This window comes from Protopterus annectens, chromosome 2.part1, assembly GCF_019279795.1.
Source record: "Protopterus annectens isolate FY-2018-M chromosome 2.part1, PAN1.0, whole genome shotgun sequence".
Lineage (NCBI taxonomy): Eukaryota > Metazoa > Chordata > Ceratodontiformes > Protopteridae > Protopterus > Protopterus annectens.
The window spans coordinates 1,534,449,777-1,534,472,276 of NC_056729.1; the positions used below are offsets into that span (position 1 = coordinate 1,534,449,777).

A 22,500-nucleotide genomic window follows, 5' to 3' on the forward strand; every position below is an offset into this window, starting at 1 on the left:
AGTTTTATATATATATATATATATATATATATATATATATATATATATATGTGTGTGTGTGTGTGTAAGATATATGTATATATATATATCTGACAGGGGTCTTTGTGGACTATGATGTTTGCAGATGACATTGTGATCTGTAGTGAGAGTAGGGAGCAGGTGGAGGAGACCCTGGAGAGATGGAAATATGCTCTAGAGAGAAGAGGAATGATGGTTAGCAGGACTAAAACAGAATATATGTGTATGAATGACAGGGAGGATAGAGGAATGGTGAAGATGCAAGGAGCAGAGGTGGTGAAGATGAATGATACTTGGGGTCAATAGTTCAGAGTAATGGTGAGTGTGGAAGAGAGGTGAAGAAGAGAGTACAGGCAGGATGGAGTGGGTGGATGTGTCAGGAGTGATTTGTGACAGATGAGTACCAGTAAGAGTGAAAGGGAAGGTCTACAAGAGGATAGTGAGACCAGCTATGTTAAATGGGTTGGAGGCAGTGGCATTGACAAAAAGGCAGGAGTTAGAGCTGGATGTGGCAGAGTTAAATATGTTAAGATTTGTACTGGGTGTGATGAGGGTGGACAGAATTAGGAATAAGTATATTAGAGGGTCAGCCCAGGTTGGAAGGTTTGGCGACAAAGCCAGAGAGGCAAGATTACGTTGGTTTGGACATGTGCTGAGGAGGGATGCTGCGTATTTTGGGAAAAAGATGCTAAGGATGAAGCTACCAGGTAACAGGAAAAGAGGAAGGCCTAAGATAAGGTTTATGGATGTGGTGAGAGAGGACATGCAAGTGGTTGGTGTGACAGAGCAAGATGCAGAGGACAGGAAGAAGTGGAAACAGATGATCCACTGTGGCGACCCCTAACGGGGGTAGATATGTATATGTATATAGGTTCATAGGTTCATAGGTTCATTCTAGGCTATCTGCCCGAGGGCATTTACAAGCCTAGCCCATCGTTTTGTGGCTTACGCCACCCCTTTAGTATGGGGAACTATACCCATTATTTTGCTGTGCCTCTGTCGAGCAGTGACACTGAGGTAATCCCTGGGGTATATCTGCGATCTCCCATCCATTGGTCAAGATTTCTCTTGAACAAGGCCAGCGAGGTGCTCTGCCTCACATGTACCGGGATTTTGTTCCACAGCATAGGGAGTCTTTGGGTGATGAATCTATCCCTCCAGCACGTCCTATTAATAGCCGTGTCAAGGTTTAAGTCTCCGCCCTTGTGGCTCTGATGGATCTAGATTTTTGAGGTGAAGCATATTCATCAAATCTGGGTTTGACATGGCCTTGTATGTTAGGCAAAGGTCACCTCTGAGCAAGCGGTAAGCGACTGAATAGAGCTGGAGTTCTTTCAGTCGGGCAGCATAGGACAGATTTTTGAGACCCTTTATCCTTTTGGTGAGGAACTTTTGTGGCCTCTCCAGCTGCTGCAAGTGTCGGGTCAGATACATTCCGAATGGGGCATTGTACTCAATCATTGGTCTGATGAGTGATGAGTAAAGGGAGACTATGACCTCCCTTGATCTAGATGAGAATCCCTTCATGATAAGGTGGGCAATGTAGAAGGTCTTCCTAACTACTTTAGCTACATGGGTGTCGAATGACAGACTACTATCAACCTGGGTCCCCAGGTCCCTGATAACTTCTTCTGTGCTCAGTGGATTGCCACCTATTTGGTAGCTAGGGGTAACCTTGTTTTTCCCGAAGGGTATGACTATGCATTTTTGGCATTTAACTTTAGGCGTGGCTCTGGCACCAGTTATCCGTTTCTGTGAGACCCTTCTGAAGGATATCTGTGTCAGATGTGTTTTCTACTATGGCCCAGTTTGCAGTCATCTGCAAACTTTGTCAGCCATAACCCTCCTGTGTTTGCTTGTACTTGGAAAAGTAGATGCCAAACAAGAGTGGGCCCAGGACTGAGCCCTGTGGGACACCACTTGTGACAGGCTTTGAGTCTGACATGGCGCCAGCAGCTCTGACCCTGTGGGTTCTGTCACTCAGCCAGTTTGCAACCCATCTTGTGATGTATGGGTTGACATTTAAGCTGATGAGTTTTTCAATGATACCCGAATGGGGTATTGTATCGAAGGCCTTAGCCAGATTGAGGTAGGCTGTATGGACTGCCTTTCCCTCATCAATGGCTTTGGTGACTGTTTGAAAAAGTCAACCAAGTTTAAAAGGCATGATCTGCCTTTGACAAAGCCAAACTGGGTTGGATCCAAAGTCTGCAAATTCCCTATGTCTTTATTTATGAGGTCCATTATGATCCTCTCCATGGCTTTGCAGATAAGGCTTGTCAAGCTAATGGGCGGTAATTTCCAGGGTCGGTGGAGGCACCGCCTTTGTGAAGTGGTACCACAGTTGCAGTGCGCCACTCCTGGAATGCGTATCCAGAGGTAAGACTTTGATTAAACAGCTGTCCTAGCTGTGGGTTTAATTCCTCATTGAGTTCATAGAGCACACAGCCGGGGACACCATCAGGTCCCATGGATGCTGTGTTTTTTGCTTTGGAGAGAGCAGTTCTCACTTGGGCGCTGGAGATGTTTGGGGCGCTGCAATCGTTTGGTATAGATATCTCTCCTTTTGGGGGGGGAGAAGTTTGCACTGAACCTGTCAGCCAGTATGTTGGCAATGTCTGTAGGATCAGTAATCTTCACATCATTTTGAACTAGCTCTGAGCATATCTGGGAGTTTCCTCCCAGGTTTCTAACATAGCTAAAGAAGGCCTTATGATTGTCTTTTGAGTCTTTAGCTATTCTTCTCTCGAAATTTGCTTTGGATGATTTTATGAGAGCTCTTAGTTTTTACTTATAGTGATCAAGGGTGTCTTACCTTTTAAGGATTTTGCTCTATCTTGTAGTAGCTTCCTCCTTTTGTTGTAGAGTTTGTTTATGGCTGGGGTCCACCAGACTGGACGCTTGCCTTTGGTACAAAGAGTCTTTGTTTTGCTTGGGATTGCCTTATCCATGCAGTCCTGCAGGTGCTGGTAGAAGGCATTTGTAAGTGATTCAGCGGCTTGAGTACTGTTTTCCGCCGGCTCGGGGCCTTAAAGGAGACCACACTAGTCTTTAGAAGTGTGAAGTCGGCTTTTGAGAAGTTCTTTACTGTGGTCTTTTTATTTCAGGTGGGGTGGGATGAGGACCTCCAGCGAGATTAGTTTGTGGTCTGATCTCACCAGTGAGGGGTACACCTCCGGTGTTGAACATTGTGCTCCCATGTTCGTGATGATGAGATCAAGTATGTTATCTCCTCTTGTGGGGATGGTGACTAGTTGTTCCATGGCATTTGAGTTTATGAATTCCAGGAACTTTTGGGCTAAGGTGTTTGGGCTTGAGTAGTGTTCCCAGTCTATATTAGGGTAATTGAAGTCACCTAGTATGATGGTGTTTGGTGATACATTTATCCCTCTAGTGTTTTCAGGAAGGCCATGTGAGGTTCCTGAGTTTGTGAGGGTGGCCTGTAACATGCTACAATTTGCAGAGCAGTCTTGCCTATGGTTAATTGCACCTGGATGGTCTCCGATGCATCGTGCGTTGCCACCAGTCTTGAGGTGTGGGTGTCCTTGATGAATATGGATACCCCTCCTTTCTTGGTATTGTCCAGATTTTGGGGCGGAACGCATGATATGAGGTAAAACCTGATAGCGCTGGGGTGCTCTCAGGAGCCTTGAACCAGGTTTCTGTCACAGCACAGACATCGATGTTCTCCATACTGAGAAGGGCCTCGAGTGCGTGCATTTTGAGATTTAGACTTCTGGCATTGAGCAGCATTACCCTTAGTTTTTTTCCTTTTTGTGTTCTAGGGTGGTAGGTTTAGAATTTGAGCCTTGCCTAAAAAGGCATTATGGGGTGGCAAGAGCCTTTGCCAATATCCGGAATCCCAGGGTGACAGGTGCAAGCCGTCCCTTAAGCAGCGTGGCTTGTCCAGCATGTCATCCCAGGCAGACAGACACTGGATCCCCTTTGAATGACACCAGTGTTTAAGCCAATTGTTAAAGCTGATCATCTTATCTCTGTATTGTGGCATCATTCTTGGTGAAGGTAGGATACTGCTCAAGGTCAGGGTCATACCTGTCTGGGCTACATAATCAGAGAGCTCCTCAATGTCTCTTTTCATGTAGTCCAAGGAGGTACGTCTCAGGTCGTTTACACCAGCGTGGACAATGACTGAATCATATTTGTACCTGCTGTTGAGAGACCTGAGTGCTTGCGTTATGTGGCGGATTCTAGCGCCCGACAGGCAGCTTACTGTGACCTTCTCCTTACTCAGTCTGGTGAGCGGGACGTCAGTGTGTCTGACTATGGAGTCACCAATGACTAGTGTGTCTGGCATTGTGTTTGGCCTTAAGGGCTGTGACTGTTTGACACTCTGACTGTGAGGTCTATGTGTTGCAGGTGTTGTGTTCTGAGGTGGTGGTTGTTTGGGTGTCTGCTTTGGTGGCCTCTGCTGTTTGGGTAGATTTTTGATCAGAGCCTCCGAGTATGTCTTTGTGTGTTTATGTGTATGATTTGAGGTTGTAATGGTAATATGTGAGACTGGGTCTATAGTGTGTGTGGTAACCTTCTCCTCCTGACTGGTCTTGCCAGTCCTATGTTGAGAGAGCTCAGCCTCCAGTTTGGCCGTATAGTTGCATCTCTCGCATGTATTTGTGTTTTGTGGGAGGAGGAGAGGGTTGTCTGTGTACATGAGGCAATTGTAACATTGCCTCAATATTCCCAGGTTCACCAGCTGAGCAGGAGAGGACACTAGCAACTGATCCCTCGACATGCTAGAAGGAATAGACAAAAAAACTTTAAAAAGATTCCGGGGACGTGGGTGACCGAGAAATGGGGGTTGCCTTTTGGGGTACTATCTATGACAAGAGTGCCGTATCAAGGTAATAAGTACTGTAGGAGCAAGTGCTACGTTTAACAGATAGAGAATAGTCTACTTGGAGTCAAGTAGAGATGATCTTTTAATTATAGGATACGCTGATTAGATCAGTAGTATAGTTCGAGGAAGGTAGTTTTAAGGGAAAATTTGAAGAGTGGACTTTAGGTAGCCGAATAGTTTAAACCTGCTTAACCGGCTGCCCTAGTGTTCAACAGTAGCAACTCCGCTAAATTGGGCTAAATCGGCTAAAGCGTGCTTTATAGCAGGGGCTGGAAAAGACAGGAAATGACCCAAATTGGCCAACAAACCACAAGTCACTGCCCTAAACCACTCCTCTGAGGACAAATGAAGGAGTTATGGAAATGACCCCTAGTGGCCAATAAAACTACAGTTTCAAGTCAGTAACCACGTCTCCGGGGGCAGGGAAGCTGCTCAATGTTAGTCACTGCCACTGATAAACACAGAGACCCTCCTTCAGCCCAAGCAAAAATGGCCTCACAGAAACTTTCAAACAGTTCAGGAACAGCAAGCCTGTAACTGAACTTTTTTAACTCTCAGAAAAGTGGGAAAAAAGCAAGATTTTTTTGTTTTGTTTTTGTTTTTTACAGAGATAGCAGAGGTTCACAAGTAATATCAAGTTATAACAGTGCAGTAAATGACCCCACACAAGAGTGCTAGGTCAAGGACAGAAAATATGCAAGTTTTAAGAAAAAAACGATTTAAAATTAAGTGCAAACAGGAAATTCAGCAAACAGCTTTTGGTTGTGCTCTAAATACAGCTACTAATACAGAAATCAAGTTTAACAAGCCAGAAAATGCTCAAGCTAGGCAGCTATGCAGAAAAACTTTGCAAATAAACAGAGAAAAATACTTAAAATCTCAAAAGTGGCTCCTTCTTCTCTCAGCGTTTTTCCTCTTGGAGGGTGCTTCACCAACAGCCAACAAGCCTGAAAAGACGCTCAAACCACGAGGCAACTAGGTTTTAAGAGAGGAAGATGAAGGAGTTATGGAAATGACCCCTAGTGGCCAATAAAACTACAGTTTCAAGTCAGTAACCACCTCTCCGGGGCAGGAAGCTGCTCAATGTTAGTCACTGCCACTGATAAACACAGAGACCCTCCTTCAGCCCAAGCAAAAATGGCCTCACAGAAACTTTCAAACAGTTCAGGAACAGCAAGCCTGTAACTGAACTTTTTTAACTCTCAGACACACATATATATATGGGGTCATTTATATACATATATATATATGTGTGTATGTGTGAGTGTATATATATATATATATATATATATATATATATATATATATATATATATATATATATATATATATATATATATATTGTATGTATATATCACTAATGATGTAAGAATGGGTGATCTGAAAAATTAAACTGATATGAGTGACATCACATGGATAGTTTCATTACATTCTCATAAGGTGTAAGGTTTGAATGAAGTGGTGTCACTGAAACCTCATTTGAAATCATGTGTACTTTTTAAATGACTGGGATTGGCTCATTTATTTGCTATTTATTTGTAAATGTTTTTGATTTGCTGATGTGGTTTAAACATTTTGATGAAGTGATTTGATTTGCTGATACATGATATGCCTGTGAATATAAATACATTTTATGATGTATGCTTTTTTATGATCTGAAGAAACATCTAGTGATGTCAAAGTGCTAAACTTTTTTGATTAAAACTGTCTCTCTTTCACAGGTGTATGTTCTTATTTGTTTTGGTACTTATTTGAGCATCTTGAGCACTATATATATATATATATATATATATATATATATATATATATATATATATATATATATATATATATATAGATTATATATGTACATACACCAGACAGTGGATGCCTTTGGTCTTCATGTGAAGATTCAGTCTCAGTTTAAGTGCATGTCAACAAAACATGCAGACAACATACAACCACTCAGAGGAAGCCAGCTGTAGCTCATGTATGAAGCCAATAGAAGGACAAGTAAATTCTGCACATAAGTTATGAAGTAGCATTTTACACAAAATCCAACCTATCCCCACTCACGGCTGTCTGGTTGAAGATGCATTATACATCAATAAGGTTAGGAGATGGAGAGCATCACATAATCACGCCACAGTTCACAAGAAGAAACCTGTGTCTGACAGAAAGAATAATGTCTTTTCTGTACTGAGAGACTTGGATTTTTAACATCCAACAGGTGTCACATTTTTCCGATGAGATACCTTATATGAAGCTAGTTATAGGACAGAAGGAATAAAGAGTGGAGCTGCCACTTCCAGGTGGTGCATTATTACTTCAGTGCTGAACAGGTACATACCCCATATCTGCAGACTCAGACTCCTGTTTTCCAGGGGAAATGTAATTTTGCCCATCTCTCAAATATAAGGCATCCACTGTAAAAAAATTGTCTTTGTCTAATAGGTATTTCAGCCTAGAAGTATAAGCAATATTTGTTTTTTGTAAAGTTACATAACTAGTTATGACAAAAATACAGGTTTTAAAGGTCCAAACTATGGTTAAAATAACATTCACTGAAATCAAAAGAGGGTCTGAATATTAAAATGGGAAGAAACAAAGTAAAAAAGTGGTTATAAAACAAATTCTAAAAGGAGTTTCCATCTGCCGCATTGTCTGACTTACCTTCTGCTCAATCTCTAGGAAGCGCTTCAGGTCTTCAGCATCCAGGTGATCTTTGTGATTGCTGTAGGTGAGCATCAGCAGGTAGAGGTCCCTCCTGGTTGACATCATCTTGTAAAATGCGCAAAACTCCTCAAAGTCCAGTGTGCCCTGATTGTCATCAGTATCAGCCTCCTAGTAAAAAAGATAATAGCAAGGGTCACTCACTTACTGATGCCTACTTCATTGTTAGAAAGGGTGACTCACTTACTGATGCCTACCTCATTGTTAGCAAGGGTCATTCATATGCTGATGCCTACCTCATTGTTAGCAACGGTCACTCACTTACTGATGCCTACTTCATTGCTAGCAAGGGTCACTCACTTACTGATGCCTACCTCATTGTTAGCAAAGGGTATTTGCTTACTGTTGCCTACCTCAGTGTTAGCAAGAGTCACTCACATGCTGATGCCTACCTCATTGTTAGCAAGGGTCACTCACTTACTGATCCCTACCTCACTGTTAGCAAGGGTCACTCACTTAATGATAACTACCTCATTGTTAGCAAGGGCCACTCACTTCCTGATGCCTACCTCATTGTTAGATACAGAAACATGTATACTGATACACATACATATTGTCTCAACAATGATGCCTATATGCTGCACAGAGCTGAGCTGCATTTCATAGGATTTATTCGCTTCTTCAAAAATTACTTTCATCTTCAACTCATTTATCTATATATCTCTCTCTCTATCTATATATATATATATATATATATATATATATATATATAGATATATATATAGATATATATATAGATATATATATATATATATATATATAGATATATATATATAGATATATAGATATTTGTGTGTGTGTAGCACACTGAAAGGTGTAGCTGAAGAGATATGGGTTCCTTCCTACCTGACTCTGGTGACCCCCCCTATAGGCCCAACACATCAAGGTGGCAAGAGGGACATATTTTATTCTAGGTGACACATCTAGTTTAAAAAGGTGATAGCACAACCATAAACAAATTATTTCAACAGTGCACAAGTTAGCAATAAGGCAAGTTTAGAATATGCATGCAATGAAAACATGCATTTATCCTCTTCCCCAGAACTCAACAGAAGAATGTCTTGACATTCAAATATGCACAAATAAGGCAATATCAATGAGCACTAAAGCTTTACAATGCAGCAATACAGACATGGGAAAAATGCAATGTCATTAACAATAAAAGAGTCATAATACAATAATACAGATATGAGAAAATGCAATGTCATTGAGCAGCAAAATTCTTGAAGGCAACAGTACTAACACAAGCAAAATGCAATGTCATTGAACAATGAGGATTTATAATACAACAATACAAATATGAGAGAATGCAATGTCATTGAACAATGAGGATTTATAGTGCAACAATACAAATATGAGAGAATGCAATGTCATTCAGCAGTACTAACACCCTCTACTCCCTTGATCAATTCTAAACAGACCAACTATGAAACACTCTATTATACGTTGTTCACTGGCCAGTAACTACTTACAGTCTTACTGCCGGCATGATGGGGCCCAAGTTGGAGCTCGTATGGATCCAGTTATTTGTAATCCACAAAGCATTAAGGTAAGAGAACCACAATCTTATAAAAATATAAAATGATGGCCAGAGCCTCTCACCACTTTGTTGGGAATATCCTAGTGGCCAGGCGCCATGGTTCATCTGATGAGAAAAGTAGAAAATCACCTACCAGAACTCTGGCAATTATCTATGGCTTCTCGAAAATCACCTACCAGAACTCTGGCAATTATCTATGGCTTCTCGGCACTAGGCCCAAGGGAACTCCTTTTCTTGCTGAATCATAGCAGGCATGGCTCTACTGGTTTCAGACTTCTCTCCCGATTCCACAAAATACCATATCCAGGATTTCAGCAAGAGACAGACACAATCTGCTACTTCACTTCCCTGTCCCAAACACTAGAAAAGAAAATCCAGTCATGCTGCAAGACCCTTTTTCTTCAGCTCCATGTTTCATTCTTCCCTCCTTCAGCTTGTGTTCCCGGATCCTCTTTCACTTTCGAAATTGCCTTTTATATTCCTGAAAAAGAGCTCCACACCTTGTGGTGTAATGGAAAGCTACAGTCTATTACTTCTACAGGAAATACAGTGGGAGCCTCATACATATATATAAACATATATAAATAACTGTGTCTACTGTTTACTGAAATAAATTTCTTATTAACAATTTATCTGAATGTTTGTCAGGCTTGCTTATGTATTATAGTTTACAAGAACCAAATAAAAAGCAATGCTCATCTTTCTTTCTGTATAATTCAACAGGGGTAATTGAAAATTGCTTGACAATTACAGAGATGCTTAACATTACTGTTAATCTCCCCTTATCAAATGTTACCCCTTAATAATGTTTACTTTTTTATGACTAATGAGGATTGCTTTTCAACTGTTCCTTGTTACTACATTGTGCAGATCTTCTAGAATGAGTGAAGTGATTTTATTTCTTTGATGTGATGGATACTCCTGCTTGCCCTCCATTTTACTACATACAGCTATTAATACTTGGTCCTCATTTTGCAGATAAGCAAGCTAAGCGCCTCAAGTGTGTTTTCATCAAGACCCATGAGGTTACAAAAAATAGAAAGGCATACTTTATAATTACACAGCAATACACTTTTTGCAGATGATGCACCATTACAATTCTGCTGATTAAAACAAACTGACAGATAATGAAATACAGAAATAACCTTATAGAAGGAACATGGTCTTTAAAAAGCAAATCTCATAACATCATAATATAAAGAGTTTATGTAGAATTACTGAAATGCAAAAGTATCAATACTGAAGTAATCAATCTGGTGCGAATAGAAACCCAACATACTGAAAACAGCAAAACATCTTAACCAAGAATGATTGCAAAAGGAAACACAATTTCTTTTGAGACTGGAATATCAAAACCCACCACACATTCAGAGTAGATTTGTCTGAGAAATGCTAGTGTTACACAAATTGCTTTTCAAACATAAGGTACAGGGAGGGTTAGGGATAGGGTTAGGGGTATGGATACTAAAACCTGCTAAGCCTAATTTTAACCATTACCACTAATCAAGACAGTGACAGCTTGAACAAGCACATGCACCAGCACACATGCACAAAACTGAATGTATGTTCTCACTTAACCTTATTCTAATTCTAACTTGTACACACACACACACACACACTGCTACCGACTACTGCTGAAAATTTCAGAATACTTGAAGGTTTCTGCTTTATTTTCACAAACCCAAACCTACTTTACCCACACACATTCCATGTTCTGCTCAGCTGAAATGATAAAAATTTGATTTACGAACACTCAACCAGATTTCAGAGCCGTTCACTGCATTGACCATCAGCTGATTTGACTTCCCACAATAAATACTTGGGTGGCAAAACAGGATTGAATTTGAGAAAATATTTATATATGTATGTATGCATTTATGTATGAGTGTATATATTTGCATTTTTTACTGGGAAAGTCTAACTGGAAGTCTCCATTTTCATTTGAATTCTGAGAAAAAGGCTTCGATAATATTAATGTATATGAAGTCAAGAAACTTCAAGAGCATCTTTGAGACATAACACGCACGTGCGCACACACACACACACACACACACACACACACACAAACAAACAATATAATTCTTAACAGAGTGAAATGAAACAAAAATTTACTCTGTGTATACACAGTCAATTTTAATATGCTACAGTACTGACTGTCTTCCATAAGAAGGCTCGGAGAGGTATAGAACTGTGAGTAACTAGCTTTTCATCAAAAAGGAAAGAGAATTAAATTATTTTAGTTATTTTAATTCTGCTTAAATATCTGAGTCACATTTACAGCAACCTGTGTTGTGATACTACTTTGTACTTTTCTGCTCTGTTCCACCTGAATGCATGTTTTTGTTTCTTGTGGGACCTTAGTCTTGTATTTTAATTAACAGTTGTGAGAAGATTGTGTTTCTGCATTATTCTGCAGTTCTATTTCCACAAGTAGAATTACTCATAAAAGCTATAAACCCTACTGGGCCATAGTCCTGTAGTTTAATTCACAGTTGTGGCAGAACTGCATACTACTACCAGATTTGTGCCTTAATCCATAATTACTACATTTTTCCAAAAGCATTGTTACTGGTGAATTTCTGCATAATCTGATGCCTTAAACTGTAGTAGAAATTAAGTAGTGAGAGAATTGCCTCTGCTCCTGTTTGTGCTTCAGTACTTATTATTATTTCAAATATCAGAAGTGTAATTCCCATAAAGATAAAAACTCTCTTAACAAAGTATGTGGGCAAGTTAGACAGCTAATTAGGTCAAGTAAAGCCAACTTTGAGGTTAAGATTGCTTCCCAGATGAAAGATAACCAGAATGCCTTCTACAGCAGTGTCAAAAACTTCAAGGGCAGCACATAGTAATGTGTTAGACTGGTGGTTAATGGTCCCACAGCCATCAAGCCTGGTGGTATAGAGAACATGTTAGCGGTCACATCCAGTTCCAACTTTACCCTCCTCTCACTCAGAACTACCCACCCAAATATACCCTCAGACATAACCCCTCCAGCTATGACTAGGGGCATGTACTTGCTGCACTCACTAAAGTCATGGACATGGCCTCATTGGGTCCAAATTATATCCCAGGATGCCTCTTGAATAGTCTACAAAATGACTTATCAGGACCCCTAGAGTCAATATTTAACTACAGTCTTAAAACAGACTCTGTGCTATGTGAAAGGATGATTGCTACCACCATCCCCCTTCATAAGGGAGGATCTTCAACAAATCCTGGAAACTACAGCTCCATTACTCTCATTAGTCTTATTTGCAAAGCAGTGGAAAGAATTATTATGGAAATTATTAACAAGGACATAGGAGACCTCCAGACATTGTATGCCTCCCAGTTTGACTTTGTCCAGTGAAGATCATGTTTAGTGAATCAGGTGGACTTCTTTGGTCACTAAGGCAATGGATGAGGGAAAAGGTACATACTGCCTAACTAGATTTGGCTAAGTCATTTGATACCATACCCACCTCAGACATTGCCTGCAAACTTATGGAACTAGTTACAAACACCTTTATAACACACTGGATAGCTAGCTGGCTCAATGATAGGAGCCAGGAGGTTAGAATCAGTGAGGCCAACTCCACAAAAAGGCCAGTCATCAGTGGAGTCCCCCAGGGCTCTGTGCTAGGCTCACTCTTTTTTGGCATCTACTTTTTAGATGTCAAAGCCAATGTCAAAGAGGGTCTGGCTAAGCAAGTTCACAGATGATTGCAAACTGGTAGTTGTTGCTGAATCTCTCCAAGATGAAAACATCTTTCAAGAAGGTCTAATACAGAACACAGTACACAGTCGATTATCTGAACTAATTGGGACCTAGGGTAGTTCGGATAATTAAATTGTTCAGATAATCAAATAAGGGTTGGGAGGGTGGCCTAATGGTTAAGGTGTTTGCCTTACAAACACAAGGTGCAGGGTTCAAGTCTCCCAAGGGATAATTGGCTAGGCTTAAAATGGCTCGCAAGGGCAGTTAGCCTAGTACTAACCTATGAACCTATATAATTGAAATGGATAAAAAAAAAAAATTCTAAAATCTTGTTTTTTTTCTGCATGCAGGAACACACTTTTCAATCATTCAGCAATTCCATTGGACAATAAAAAATATTTTTCAGACACTGGCTACAAGCTTAAAAACATAGAATATTTACATATTCAGACTTTGTGATTTTTTCCTACCCGAAAACTTTGGAAGGCTGGTTCTGATAATTGACATTTCTGATAACTGCCGTTCAGATAATCGACTCTCTACTGCACTGAAAACTCTGCTAGAGAACAATTGAAGCTCAATAAACATATAAAATGAACTTTAATAGGTCAAAAAACAAATAAGCGCTTTCATCAAAAAGCATACAAACTTCTTCAGATAAACCTTGCCAAGTTTAAAATTTGTTCTTAAATAAGATTTTAAATCACATGACGACTCCACTGCAAAAATGGCTCCAAACTCTTAACGCAGCAGTTATCTAAGATCACAGATACAAATCGTATTCAACCCAAGTGCATTTTGAATATTTTGATTAACTCATGAAGTTAACAAATGACTCTTAAAATTACAATAATATAATAATATATATAAAAATACATGAAAATGCATAACTAAAAAATAAATAATAAAAATAGCAAACAAAATCACCATTCATACATTTTCCTCTTACATAAGCACTGTACAGATGTAACTTTATTGATTCTGGGAGGCTGAAATATTCCAAAAAATCTGCCACCAAAGTTCTCTCTCTTCAATCAATAATTTCCAAGGATCACCCCTAGGGCTAACTTCCACTTTTTTCTAAAATAACGAGCAAAAAATGATGGTCCAACCATTGCTGAATATGTTTATAGAGTGCATTTGTACATTTAGACTTCCTTATTTCATAATTGTCTTCATATATATATGATCTCAGTTTGTGTTCTGATTTTCAACATAAAAACTATTACAAAGTTGGCATGTAGCAGCATAAACAATCCCTTTTGTCTGGCAGTTAAATTTTCCAGGAATGCATATCACTTTACCACAAACTGGAAAACTACTATACACAAAAATAAGGTGAGGGGGACATGCACCACATTTGGATACACACCCGGTAGATGTTGTAACTTTCGAGTGCCCCATACTAGCATAAATTTTCTTAAAACATGTGCCTTTTTTATAAACAGTATTGGGCACAGGACTTGGCAATCACTTACAGTTCTGTCTTTCATAATACACTGCCAATTCTTTCTGATTACATTACTGATCTTGAGACTGTCCACTGAATATGTGGTTACAAAAGAATGTGCAAAACGAGTTTGTTGCTGATGCATACAGGTGTCAGGTGTACCAACATTATAGTCCATCATACTCAAATTATCATCTACCCCACCTTCCACCATTTGTAAATTAAAATTTTTTCTGGCCCAGAAGTGATGTATGAATCCTTTTAATCCTTTTCATTATTATTTTTTCACTAACAGATTTCAGTAATGACTCTGGGTACCCTTTATTCAAAAACAATGTGGAAAGTTCTTCTACCACTTTAAGGAAGTCACAGTGTCTAGACACCATTTTTACTGCTGTCATGAGATGGTACTTAACTGCAGCCCACTTTTGGTGTTGAGGGTGGCAACTGGTGTAATGTAGGAACATTTTTGAATATGTAGGTCTCCTATAAATTTGAGACACCACCTGCATATCCCCGGAAGTATTCTCCTTTCTTAACTGGACATCCAAATATGCAACATGTTCTGTACCGATACTATGAGTTAATTTTAAAAAGCTAGTCATATTATTGATGTAAGATATAAATTCATACATTTTTGTCTTTATCATCTGTCCAAGCTATAAAGATGTCATCAAGAAAGTTGGTCTACTTGCTTCAAGACCTTTTCTATTGACTATTAAACAAAATTCTTTCTTCCCAAGCAGCCATGATTATATTTGCATGCAATGGGCCACATGCTTTCCCATCGCTATACCCTTATTTTGATAAAAGTAATGGCCTTCAAAAAAAGAAGTAATTATTGTGCAAAACTATATCCATTAAGGCACAAAGGTATTATTCCTATTCTTGGGTAGCACAGTGGTGCAGCGGTTAGTGTTATCACCTCACAGCAAGAGGTTCTCCAGTTTGATTCTGGGCTGGGTTGCCTTCTGTGTGGAGTCTGCATGTCCTTCCTGCATTCATATGGGTTTCCTTTGGTGCTCCAGTTTCCTCCAAGTTCCCAAAGACATACACTGAAAACAGGCTCTGTCCTAGTCAAACTTTCCTGGTAAACAAATAATAAATAAATACATACTCTCATCTAAATATTCTGAAAACCATTCTAAACCAGTGGTATGTGGTATGCAGCTGAATAAGTCCTGCTCATCAGTTGTGATAAAAAACAATATTAGAAACATTGTTTAACTGACTATCCCTTTTCAGGAACTCCCACAAGTCCTTATAAATATGATGAATGTTATAAACATATTGGTTCAACATTTTATCAGTGTATTTTGCAATAAAACTAATTTTTGACATGCTCGCATTCATGATAGGGTGAAATGGTGGACAATCCACATTCTTGTGGATTCTGGGCATGCCAAGGTGGTAAGAACATCCTTCTATGTTGCTTAACATATAAGCAAGGGGATGGCATCTAGGTCCAGAGAAGTCATCATACCACTGTACTAGGCCCTCATCAGATCCATCATCAAGTATAATGCCCCATTCATATGTACCTGATTAAACACATGCAGCGATTAGAACATCCACTAAGGTTTCTTATAAAAAGAATACAGGGAGTAAACACAATATCCTATGCTGATCACCTCAAAGCCCTGTCTCTTTACTCGGTATCAAACAGATTTCTGAGAGGTGATTTTTGTCTGGCATACAAGGCATTCGTAGACAATGTTTTAAATAATATTTTGCCCATCTTTAAAACAAACAGGACCATAATTACTAGATTAAAAGACCTAAATGTTACTTGCAATGTAAATAAGCCATACTGGAGAGACAGATGTTTCTCAGAGAATTCCCATTTTCAGGAGCAGGGTCCCCATCTATGTGAAGAAGAGTTCCTCCCTATCCCAATTTAAAGGCAACTTGGACCAATGGATGGATAATAAAAAATTCACCCCTGGTCGGGCTCCCATGTCTCTAATGGACAGAGGTAGGAAGTAAATCATCTCCTATATATATCAAATTTATGGGTCACATTTGGGTTGCTTGGCTACATATAAGGGCCCTAGTGGTCAGTAGCCTAGTGTACACCTATGAACCTATAAACCTTTAACTGGAAAAGTTTTTTTGAGAACAGAGAGATTATATTTATGCATGTATGCCAGATGACAGCAAATGGGGAAAATGCCAGTAGTGAAAATAAAGATGCCAACAAGCAGCATGGCATTGTATGACACTGTATTGTTTTTCCTGAGGTTTAATGAATATAAGCATGGTATATACATCTGATAGATTATGTTGCACAGATATAAAGGGATGTACAACTAACTAACATATATACAAGTCTAATTCCATGTACAAAACAGCAAAAATTATCAATTAGGGATGGTAAGAGACACAACACTTTACACTGTGCTGACTGTGTTGTGTAACTAACACGAAACATAGGGACAAAGAGTAGCTTATTACTCCGCACAAGGCAGCTATGTTGCATGATCTCCAGTGGATGTACGTGAGATCCATAATGGCAGTTTTGCATGCACATTTGCAGGATTTACATCTGCTTTTACTTGCACCTTATGCACTGCTGACCTGTGGAACCCATATGTTGGGTGTGTGTTATATTATTATATGTTCGGTTCTGTCTGCTCATGTAAAAATCACCACTCAACAAGTGCCCTTCCACTACAGTGTCAAGTTGCTATGAGTGACAGTTTGCAGAGTGTGGTGAGGTTGTGGAGGCAGGTTACCAAGTACAGTGAGCAACATTTATTTATTAGCAATGAGGACTCCAGTCAGAACTCTTATTATGTATTGCCCAATTACAGAGAGAAGCCAATGGAGTTAGGTTACCCATTCACCAAGTTCTAATGCCGAACGTCTGAGTCCCAGAAATGCTGACTGGATGTTCTTGTTGCGATTTGTTTTTGTAGACCCAGCAACTATAAGTGAAAAGTTGCAAAAAGAATGACACACTAATGTAGGATACTCCAGAGAAATAAAAGTGAGTTGTAGTATGCCTGCCAAATATAGGCGAGACTGCTGAGTATGTTCTGTTTAGTGTGGAGGTCACTTTTTTTATATCCGGTGTGTTTCATTGACAGTATTTATAATTTTTGAAATGTTATGTCTTTGGGCTTTCTGGGCTCAGTTATGTATGGCTGCTTTTCTGTACAAGAGTTTATATAATTCCTGTCTTTGTGCATCTGTTGTTCATTTCCACCAAACACCATGGGACAGCTTCAATGACTAGACATTGTATTTCTAGCACTGTAGCTTAGTCAACATTCATGGCTCAGATAGTTTCTCCTGCCAAAAAAGACAGGCTAAACAACAATAAGGCCCATCCTACAAAGAAAGACTGACATCCCTGTTTAAGTTCAACTACTAGAAATATGGAGCTGCTATTCAAGGGTGGATCACACAGCATTTGTGAACTAAATACAAATACAGCTGCTACACAGGGGCAAAATAATGTTAATAGCTTGAAGGTGGCATTAATGTTTTGGAGAAAACACTACATAATAGAAAAAAGTCCTCAAAGGTTTCAAAGAGAAGGTGCAACACTGTTGTGCAGAAGATATATTTATGATGGCTGACCCACAGTAAATTTCTAAGCCTCCCTGCCTATCCATCATTAGCCCTGCTGTGCTCTCCACAGAGAACCTCGTTTGCTGCACAGAGACAGAAAGGTGCACATTAAGATAAATCATTCCCCACGTTTCCTTTCTTGCCAGTCAATAAATCATTCTGCGGAACAGTGGCATTCTTTAACTCTGGTCTATTTTGGCAAAGAGACAAAATAGATAGAGAGACGGGGAAGCAAACTGTAGTTGCTACACAGGTGATACGAATTATACACATTGAACTGGGCCTAATGATCAGAGTGACTGTATGTACCAGATAAGATAAGCCACACTCAATGAACTGAATAAAAAATAGACTACAGGGTGTACTGAATAACTGCCCACATAAAGCTTCTTTTACCAACATAGGGCAGCATAATACTGCACTATTAATATGAAGATATATGGCCTATAGTGCACAAAAATATATTTGTATATACATATACATATCTATATATATATATATATATATATATATATATATATATATATAGAGAGAGAGAGAGAGAGAGAGAGATCAATACATAAATGCAAACATATCAAGAGTAATTTAACCCAATCTCATTACCACAGCAGTTCCCTAATATTCCTTAAATTTCTTGAACATGGAAAAACATATTATATATGCGTTGTATGCATGTATTTGGCATGTAAACTTTGTGTGTGTGTGTGTGTGTGTGTGTGTGTGTCTGCATATTTTTTAACTAATGCAAAGTTGTGAAACATGTCAGCATGCTCATGAAACAGCTGTCTCAAGCGACCATCCCTGTGGTAACCATTTGAAATGTCAGGATTTGCTACAGTGAGTGAAGAAACATGAAGACTGATTAGATGCATTGCATATACTAAGTCTGAGATGGACACTTCTAGGAATATTCCTTTTTTTCCAAGGTATGGTGATCTTGGAGTCAGTACAACAAGTTCAGGCTTGACCTCCTGCAGAAAATATGTTAAAAGGACAAGAGTGATGGTCAATATTTACTCTTCTCCTGCAGTTTTGGTCTTTTTTTCCCCATGTGTTGGCACTCAAATTTCAATGGGGAGCCCATCCTATAGCTAGATGTGTACAACAAGCATGTGATATTTGGCCATTGCAAGATGTTTCTGATGAGGTTTACAAGTGGGTGAATAGATATCTTAGTTGCAGTAAATGCTCATCTGCTGCACTTTAACAGATTTCTTTTCTCTCATCTGTTCAGTTGCAATGAAATAAGGAGTCTGACGGTCACTAAGAGACAACTTCCTGGAGAGTGTAACCTATCAACTTGTTTAACCATTGGTAGCAATGAGTTCATATCCTTGCATCCTGGGGTCTAGCCAGGTATTCTGCGGCTACATTAAAAATAACTGTTACAATGGACATTTCCTGCCATTCGCTGGTAGAATGAAGGCTGCCACTAAATCTGAAGAGCTGTGAAATCCATTCTTCATCAATACTTACAGACAGTGAAAGTTGCACACAGAAATATTCAGGAAAAGCCTTGCAGCAGTTATCGCTTGCATAGTGCAGACTCTACTCCCAGTATTCTTACTGCAGCTTGTACACCAAAGGTTGTAAAGGTAAACTTACTGAGTTAGAAGGTAAGCAGCAATCTCCTTATGATACATCCCCCTTGGAGGCAGGAAATGTACATCAAAATATGGGAAGCAACCAAATAACCAGAGTATAAGCATGCTGAAGCCTCCAAAATTAAAATGAATTGAAGAGTTCAGTTACAAGGCAGGTTACGCACTGCTGACTAATGTTTGCAGCTACACGGGAGGTTACACACTACTGAATAATGTTTGCAGCTACACAGCAGGTTACACAGTGCTGACTAATGTTTCAAGCTATACAGCAGGTTACACATTGCTGACTAATGTTTGCAGCTACACAGCAGGTTACACAGTGCTGACTAATGTTTGCAGCTACATAGCAGGTTACACACTGCTGACTAATGTTTGCAGGTTACACACTGCTGACTAATGTTTCAAGCTACACAGCAGGTTACACAGTGCTGACTAATGTTTGCAGTTGCACAGCAGGTTAGACACTGCTCACTAATGTTTGCAGCTACACAGCATGTTACACACTGTTGACTAATGTTTCAAGCTACACAGAAGGTTACACAGTGCTGACTAATGTTTGCAGTTGCACAGCAGGTTATACACTGCTCACTAATGTTTGCAGCTACACAGCAGGTTACACACTGCTGACTGTTTGCAGGGGACCCATTTCAGCTATGCAGGCCTTCTTTACTGAGTTTCTTGTCAATGACACAACTGAATTATTGGCTGCCTTTTATCTTGGGACAAGCATGTCTGCCTGAGACTTTAACAGAGCTGAAATTTTCTTTTCACAATCAGGCTGGTGAATTTTGCTGCTTCTTAGAAGTGTTAGCAGTCATGTCACTGCTGATGGTATTCACATATTTGCATTTTAACTCAGTAATCACCATAGAAGGAGTGACACAACAATGATGAGACTATTCTCTGCTTGTTTTTTTTTTTTTTATATACCTTGTTAGCCACGTAAGCTACATAGCGCAGGTTTCTTTGCAGGACTGACCTGGGAATACTTGTCTCATTTTCTTTTCACAATCAGGCTGGTGAATTTTGCTGCTTCTTAGAAGTGTTAGCAGTCATGTCACTGCTGATGGTATTCACATATTTGTATTTTAACTCAGTAATCACCATAGAAGGAGTGACACAACAATGATGAGACTATTCTCTGCTTGTTTTTTTTTTTTTTATATACCTTGTTAGCCATGTAAGCTACATAGCGCAGGTTTCTTTGCAGGACTGACCTGGGAATACTTGTCTCATTTTATCACATGCTCAAAATCATACAGTATGCCATTGGAGACTGACATAATTTAAGAAGACTGTCTTCCTCATTAGTATAGAGATGAGTATCCCCACCTATCATGCAGGAGACTCGGGTTTGATTCCTGACTGGGAGCAAAGAGCTTTTGGGGGGTGGCATAATGGTTAAGGTATTTGCCTCATAGAAACAAAGTCCAGGCTGGGATTCTGGCTTCAGGTTATTGGCTAGGTTTAAAATGGCCTTTCAAGGCACTTAGCCCAGCATTCACCTATGAGCCTATGAACCTAAGAGGCTCATTAATAATTTACAGCCTCATCCCTATGAGATAGTTTGGCAGAAGGTTTTCACCATTACAAAAGGTAGACTAACAGTTAGGTTTTTAGTAACTTTGATATTTCCCTGATGACCGAGCAATTAAGGGGGGGGGTGATTATTAGGAATGTGACTTCTAACCCCATTGTCTCACTGGTGCCCAGTTGACTTTCATTAATACATATAGTACAGCTTTAGTACATGTCAGTTACTCACTGTTACAAGGGCATGATGACACCAAGGGATAGCAGTTTAGTTGATACAACCATCTAAGAATAGGTCCTCATGCTTCATAATTGCTCTATATTAACTACAGCCATTAGAGAAGGTTTGACATTTTTTTCATGATGAAAACCAGTAGTATAAAAATTATCATTAAGTTAAATATGATATGCTTGTAATGAGTCATTCATCCTTTCAAATTCGCAAAAAGATAAAAATGATCATGACATTTATTATTGCTAGCCTTTATACTGCATGAAGCTACTTTGTGGTGGGGGGGGGGAGCTATTTACATAATTATCACTGGTAGATCTTTGTGGCCAAGTGCTGTATTCTGCTAGTAAAGTATTTTTAATGTAAAGTAGAAGTAGCACATGGATATTTAGATGATTAGCAGGCAAACAAGGAGACACAGTGAGCATCAAGAAAGCAGATACATATATAATTAAGTCAGCAACAAAGTGAATTCACATTTACAGAAAGACAAGTGCACTGTGACCTTTGGTATGTAATTAATGACATGTGAAATAAAGCAAGAACATTACTGTAGCATGTAGAGTGAAGGAATACAAGTTTATGATGATTCTTACAATAAAGAACAGGAAATGGATTTAAAACTTAGTGAGTCATTTGAAGTTGGAAACAAGGTGTAAATATGTTAATGGCATGCATGGCAACAAAAGAGGGGCATTAACACATTTACTTTTCCTAACCCTATCAAAAGTATAAATGTCCTCACTGCCCCCCTCCCCTGCCTGAGGAAGTAGCTTTACACCCCCACCACGACTAGATAAATTGAGGTTGTGCCCAACTGGTAGAGGGGAGAGATTAATTTATCTCCATGTCGGATTTGAGTTTGAGATCCCTCTTAAGTGAAACATAAAGAGCTGGCAAACATATTATTTATATTTCTTTACTGAGTGTACTGATTGCATTTGCAACGGACCATTTGCAGGCAGAGCCCAGGTGAAGAGTATCATATAATGAAATGAAGAAAATATATTTACAGATACAAGGGTATGCTAAAATATATACATACTTACAAATGCAAAAATATGCAACAACAGTTAGTTCAATAAGCAGTTTACAAAGTCAAAACATGGATGGAAAAACTGGAAGATGTAGCCATAGCCATGATCGAGATGGCTTAGGCTACAGGAATATCATTATTTAGAGATATGACAACATTAGAAGAGGCAAGTGAGTATTACCTTTTCTCAGATACCATTACCGTAATACAACTGCAATCCCTTACTTAACATAATAATTTCTGT

At 39.2% G+C, this 22,500-nt stretch overlaps 1 protein-coding gene across 3 annotated transcripts in view; it reads right to left on the reverse strand.

Moving 5' to 3' along the window:
• PLCH2 (phospholipase C eta 2) overlaps nt 1–22,500 on the reverse strand; it is a 1,923,638-nt gene that overhangs the window by 911,114 nt on the left and 990,024 nt on the right. For all 3 annotated transcript variants that reach the window (XM_044062990.1, XM_044062992.1, XM_044062991.1), the window contains exon 5: nt 7,526–7,696. In XM_044062990.1, the coding sequence (XP_043918925.1) occupies nt 7,526–7,696 (171 nt within the window). The remainder of the gene's footprint in view (nt 1–7,525; nt 7,697–22,500) is intronic.